Below are 7,064 nucleotides of genomic sequence, written 5' to 3'. Positions count from 1 at the left end.
AATCTATATTTTTGTGGCATGTAATGTTATTATATAAAGATTAAATATTCATTAGAAATGAATTCTTTTAATAAATAAAATTAGAATAAGATAAATTTTATTTGTTTTATTAAATTTTACTCTCAATTCTATGTAGAAGTTTTTGAATCAATAATTAATATATAAATTATAAGGAAATACATATAAGATAATAATAAACACAAAAATATAACTTAAAACTAAAAAAAAATAAAAATTATATATCTAGCTAAAGAAATATTTAAATTATCATACATATTATATTTTTCATTTATTTTAATAGACAAAAAACATATAAGAAAAAATAGAAAATAGTTAATGGCGCTAATTTATATTTTATAAGGTTATTCATCTTAAGAAGAAAACCTTCATTTGTATTTAATAAAGTTCAAATAATTTTTAATAATTTATAAAATAGTTAGAAGTAATAAAAAAAAAAATTACTTAAATATTTACTGAAATGTAAAATGTTAAGAGATTCCATAAATTTAAAAACTAAAACAATTTATTTTTTATTAGTTTTTAATTTATTCTTTACTCTATAAACATATTTAATAATTATAAAATGTAGTTATTTTTTATAATAAATAAAATTTAAGTCAAAGTCAAAAGGTATTCTATGTTAGAATATATTATATCTCGTAATAATTAATTTCCTTATGGTAGCTTCAATTTAATTTTTTAAATTCAGAAAATTTTGTTATAACATTTTTTGTCCTATTACAAAATGATTTAAAAATTTTGAATTTTTAATTATAAAAAAAAAAAAAAAAAAAGTGGTTATAAGATGCCTTAATGTTCTGCAATTATATTAATAACAATTAATAAAGCCAAATTTTATAAAATAACATAGAATAATAATTTTTGAATTTTAAATTAATCTATGTTAAAAATAGGAGTCTTTTAATATATCATAGTGTTTCATATTTTAATATAATAATAAAATTACCTATATACGAAATTTAAGAACATAACTCTTATTTTTTTCATGTTTTAACAATAACAAATTAATGTGTGTAGTAAAATCAATTACTGATTCTACATATAAATGTTAATATAATATTATGGAATAATCAAAAATTTTATGTTTTTAATATAAGGAATACAAAAAATTCTTTTTAATCACATCTTTAAAATAAAAAATTATCATATTAATAAATTTAATAGTTATATTAGCTCAAAAAAAATAAAAATTATGGAAATATTTAATATATATAAATGCATAAAAATATAAAACTTTATTATAATATTTTTCATATGGTAAAAAAAAAATTAAAAAGAAAAGTTATTTTCTCATTCTAAATTAATAATTTACATATATTCATGAATGTGTTCACTAGAAAAATTAAGAGTATTATTCATTATTTAATATATGTTAATTAATGATACCTAAAATAAAGACTACTATACAATAAATATCATTTTTGGTTAATTTATCCAATTTAAATGGATATTCTCGAAATATATTATCTCATTAATTTCCTATTATTAATTGTTCAGTAAAGTGTGCAGACAAAGGAAGAAACACCAAGGAAACACATACATCATCAAATTTTCAATTAAGAAGAGAATCTTCAAATTATTTAAAAGAGGTAGAGAAGACTATTTTGAATGAAAATGAAATGATTCCCATTTATTTATATGAAATATAAAAAAAAAAAAAAGATGAAAATTATATAATAAAAATCATAAAAAGGGATTTTATAAAACGAAATTTCAATCCATAGAAATTGTATATACCATATAACGCATATGGAGAAGTTCAAGAAAAACAAATATATATAAATTTACAATTTAGTGATATGGAATGTTTTTATATTTCATTTAAATTAGTTCATATTATGAACAATGAAGAAAAAATTAAAATATCAAATATCCAATAATATCTCGTGGAACAAAGTTATAGGGAGGAATTGAAAAAGAAGTTAATGGATAACTTTTTATAAATATTTGCGCGAATTTCTCTTAAAAATAGAGAATCCATGATTAAAACTGGGAATTTGGGAATTTCTATTTTTAGAACCGATTATCAATTGAATATAAAAATTATAAATGAATAATGTAATTTGTTCATTTAATTAAATTCTACATTTAAAAATAAATTTAATAGTCAATAAGAATTAATGAACTTGAAAGAGGAATAAAATAATAAGATGAACATTTAAAATGAAAAATTTTAATTGATCCTTCAAATTAATAGACCTTTCAATAATTTTTAATAAAAAAATAATATCTAATTATTTAGAAAATTATTAAAAAATTCTTAATATAAAAAAAAAAGAAAAAGTTAATATATGTTTGCATACCTAATTTACTTAAAATACAACTTTTAATATTGTATTTTTCTTTTAATTTTGTTAATAAATAAGAAAAAAAGTATAAAAAAAACCCAGTATTAACATAATTTGACAACTATTTCTTTTAATACATTTAATATATCTAATTTTATTATTAAAAATTATTGAAACACTTACTATTTCTTTTTTTTTTTTCTAAATTTATATATATATATAACTACCTGAAGTTATTTCTTAATTATACTTAACATTTGTTAATTTGAAATGTGGCATTTAAAAAATATACAGAAATTAGATGAAATAAAAATATCTGTGTATAAATAAAGAAATCTTTATTTTTATACTTTTCTATAGTATATTTTAAAAAATTGAATTTATATACAAAAATATATTTTGAATTTAACATATTATCCAAATATTTTTTTAAATTGTTTTAACTTTTTTAAAAACTTCACTTTTTTGACCATATCTAAAGGCTGTGTATTTTTTATACTGTATTTTTTTAAATTATTATATTTTATCTCTTTTTAAATAAAAAAAATAATAAAATAATTATATATATAATAATATTGTTTTATATATTAAAGTGTTTTTTTTTGATTATACGTTATAAATTATGTAAATTAATTTCCTTAAATTACAATATTAAACTATAACAACACATAATTTATGCTTTTTACCAAAATTTTGTTATTATACTCAATATTCCTTTTAATTTCATTGAAATAAAAACAATATATAATAATTTTATTAAATTTGCTAGTGTTTTTTTTTTTTCTTTTTTCTTTATCAATTTATTTTGAATATTCTTTTTTAATGAATTATCTTATTACATATTCTATTTTAATTTTTTATTATATATTTTTTAAATTTTTATTATATACAATAAATAATAAGAAAATAATGCTTTCACGAATGAAAAAATGAAATTTAATAAATATTATAATTTTGAAGCTGCTATTTTTTATTTAATCAATTATTTTAATATGTTTGCAATCCATAAATTCTTATTTTAAAATATTATATTTCTTTTAGGTATGATATACTTATATAATATTACATCCTATTATTGTAAAAATTAAATGCAATATTAAATTCATTCTTTTTATTTTTGTAACATCAGATATTTATAAAAGTCAGTATAATTTAAAAAAATAATTAAAATAGTAATGTTTTAAGAAAATTTTTTCTATTTATATAACTTTGTAAATCTCACAAATTATTTTATTTTTAGTATTAAAATTAATTTTTTGAAATATTTTATTCTCTATTTTTTTCAAATTTAGCAAAATACGTATGTTCTAATTAATTAAAGTATAATTTTTATTTTACTAAAAATAATAAAAACATTTTATTTGAATAAAACATAGTGGAAACATTTCAGTAATCTCGTTTTTGCAAAATTCATAAATTTTAAGATACAGTAATTCTTGAAAATGTTAAAATTTATTTTGTTAATCCTTAAAAAAATAATTATTTATACAAAAATCAAACTATATTTCAAGCTAACCTTTTTTAATATCTTTAGTTTAAAAAAAAAAAAAATAATTATTTATAATTTACTATATAACAAATTAAATTTACTTATATATCTTATGTATTTTTCTTCATCTTTGAAATTACAAAAAATTAAAAAATAATAATATTTACATAATATATTTCTGAAATTTTTTTTTTATTCATTTTATACTTTATTAAGGAGTCTCCATTGAGAACAGTTCTTTCTTAATTTTTGATATATCACATATGAGTTTATCATATTTATTCATTTCCAATACTTCCTAATAATTGTAATAATATATAGAATATTTTACAAGATATAAATTAAAAAAAAAAATATAAAAGCTTTACAAAAAAAAATAATATGTATATTACATAAAATAATTTAAATATATATTTGAATTATATTTTTATTTTAATTGTATTTAAAAAACAAAAAAATTTAAATAAATTTTAAAAAAAGAGAATATTTTAAATTAATCTTCCTTTTAAACCATATATATATTTATTAAAAACAAATTCAACTTAATTAAAGATGAATTTAATTTTCCAATTAACTTTAAAAAATTTGTAAGATAAAAAAAAAAAAATTTTTTGCTTTATATTAAACATAATAAAAAATATTAATAAGAACCTAATTTAATGCAAATACAAGAATAAATTGTTCATTTCTCACAATGTTCACTTTCTTTTTTAAGTTATTCCTTTAATTTTCATTTATATAAAATTATTTTTTTAAAAAATTTGAATTAAATTTCAAAAAAGATCATTTAACTGAAAGGGTTTTTTTTAAATGTGAAAATAATATAATAAAATAAAATAAACATTCTATAATGAATTTGTAATACCCAGTATTATTTCCATACTGTTTAATTTAAATTTAGTTTTTACTCTTTTTTATTCATAAAAGAGAAAATCATACATTTAATTTTTTCACATAACATTAATTTTTCTCAATATAATTCTTATAAAAAGGATATTATGAATAATCATTAAAGAATGAAACTAACTTGTTTTTTACTAATCTAATTTTTAAAAAAATAATATAAAAAATGTAAATATATATACATAATACTCTTAATTTTTATAAAACATACTATTTTTATTTAATAAATTTTTTATAAATGATAAATTTATTTTAACATAAATCTTTTCATTAAATGTTTACTTTTATTTTTATTTTAATTACATTTTTTTTTAATATTTATGTGAATATATTTTATATCTTTTTAAATTTATTTAGTTAAAATGAAAGTTTTTTATTTAATTTAAAATTATTGCAATCTCTATAAAATATTAACTTTATTTTTGCATGCACATTCAGTATTATAATGAGATTTAAAACATGCATTTATAATATACAAATATTAGAATAAAAAGATGTTGTAATACTTATAAAAAAAAAAAAATAAAGATGTAATATTTTATCATGTTTTTATTATATACTTTTATAAATTATAATGAAAAAATTAACAAAATATATAAAATTAAAGAAAGTATTTAAAAAGAAAAGCCGATAAATCCATAAGGATGGCTCTGTATTTTAAGAATTATCATAACAAAATTATGTTGTAAAAAAAACTTTAACAGTCCACAGTGAAAAATTTATAACTTTATACTTGAAGGGAATATTAATACATGTTTTATACAGTAAATTAAAGAACAAAAATTTATAAACGTTTATCTCCTTTTATGTTATTTTACATTTTTTTTTAAGAAATAATTTTTCTATGAAATATAAGTAAAAAAAATTAAAAAATAATAATATCAAGATGTTAAAATTTGAGATAAAATTATTTTAAGTTTTTTTTTCTTATTCTAAATTAGCCTATTATTGTATACTTTTTTTTTGTTTTTCAAAGACATTTGTAATATATAAAAAAAAAACATTGTTGTAAAGTATTCATTATATTTATATATTTTTTCTATAAAATGGGAATGTCAAAAATATTTTTATTTTTTCATTTAATATTATTCATCAATTTATTAAAAAAATGCTTGTCATCTGAAAGAAAAGGTCTTCGTCATTCAATGAAAGTATTAAGTAGTCCTGAAAATTTAGGGGATACTTTGTCTAACACAAGTCAAGAAGAATTAAGTGATAATTGTAATTCAGAACAAGATAAAAACTTAGAAAGTAATAATAAATGTATCAGAAGTGAACCTTCATGTTTACAGGATAATATGAGCGAATTAATGGATAAAAGCGATGATTCTAAAGAGGATTTTGAAGAATTAAATTCCAATGAAGATTCTAAATCTTATGATGCAATGTGCCTCGAAGATTTTTGTTACTCTTCATGTGAAAGTCTTAATGAATTAATTGATGAAAATAATAAATCTCAGAGATGTTATAGAAAAAAATTAGAAATATCTGAAAAATCATATAATAATGATTCTTCCACTTCATCAAATAAAGAATATCCTTCATGGGATCCACTTCAATCATTACTTGAGGAAATGGGTTATTCTCATGATGAAGAAAAAACAAAGGTAAAAATCAAAGAATCAGAAAATGATGATGCTTCATATTGCTCATTTCTTGATGAAAGTGATAATTTAGAAAATAAACATGAGAATACGCATACTTTATCAAATCCTCTCAAAAGTATATCAGATAATGCTAGGAAACTCCTTAGTAAAAATGTTAGTTGTGATTCTGATTCTTCAAGTTATTCAGACCCTAATAAAATATCTTCAGAGAATGTGAAAGAAATGGGTGAATTAAGTGATGCTTTTGGAAATTTTAATCCTTTGTGTGATTATACCTCATTTCTTAAGAGTCATGGTTTAAGTGATTCTACTTTAAAAGAACCCAAGGGGGATCCAGAGCCTTTCTCTCTTGACTGTAATTATTTTAGGATTGTTGATTCCAATAATTTTAAGTTTTTTATATTAAAAAATTTATATGAGAATTTTAAAATTTTAGATATAAAAGATAAAATAAAATTATTAATCAATATAATAGATATATATAATTTTATTAAAAAACTAGCAAGAATAAATTTTGTATGCCTCACATACAAGGAGGAAGAAGAGGCAGCTGTAGATGGTGCTTTTTTATTAGATCTAGTACTTAAGAAGGAAATGGAATGATTTAAGTACATCATAGTTAATCCATAGAAAGGTCACTTATTTTATTATAAAATATTACTAGGAATCAAATAATAGTTTAAAAAAACATGTTACTATAGTAAAAAAAAGAAAAATAATAGACATATCAAAAAGCTTAATCTTTCGTGTAAATAA

At 17.1% G+C, this 7,064-nt stretch overlaps 1 protein-coding gene across 1 annotated transcript; it reads left to right on the top strand.

The window, feature by feature from the left end:
• Window positions 1–5,747: 5,747 nt before the first annotated feature.
• SIAP2 (sporozoite invasion-associated protein 2, putative) lies at window positions 5,748–6,911 on the top strand (the record flags this gene model as incomplete). Its single annotated transcript, XM_028671661.1, has 1 exon — window positions 5,748–6,911. One exon carries the CDS (start codon window positions 5,748–5,750, stop codon window positions 6,909–6,911), a length of 1,164 nt encoding a protein of 387 aa, XP_028528291.1.
• Window positions 6,912–7,064: the final 153 nt, after the last annotated feature.

Source organism: Plasmodium gallinaceum, assembly GCF_900005855.1.
Source record: "Plasmodium gallinaceum strain 8A genome assembly, contig: PGAL8A_v1_80, whole genome shotgun sequence".
Classification (NCBI taxonomy): domain Eukaryota; phylum Apicomplexa; class Aconoidasida; order Haemosporida; family Plasmodiidae; genus Plasmodium; species Plasmodium gallinaceum.
The sequence above is the reverse complement of the archived record's forward strand: the minus strand, read 5'-3'. Positions and strand labels throughout refer to the sequence as shown.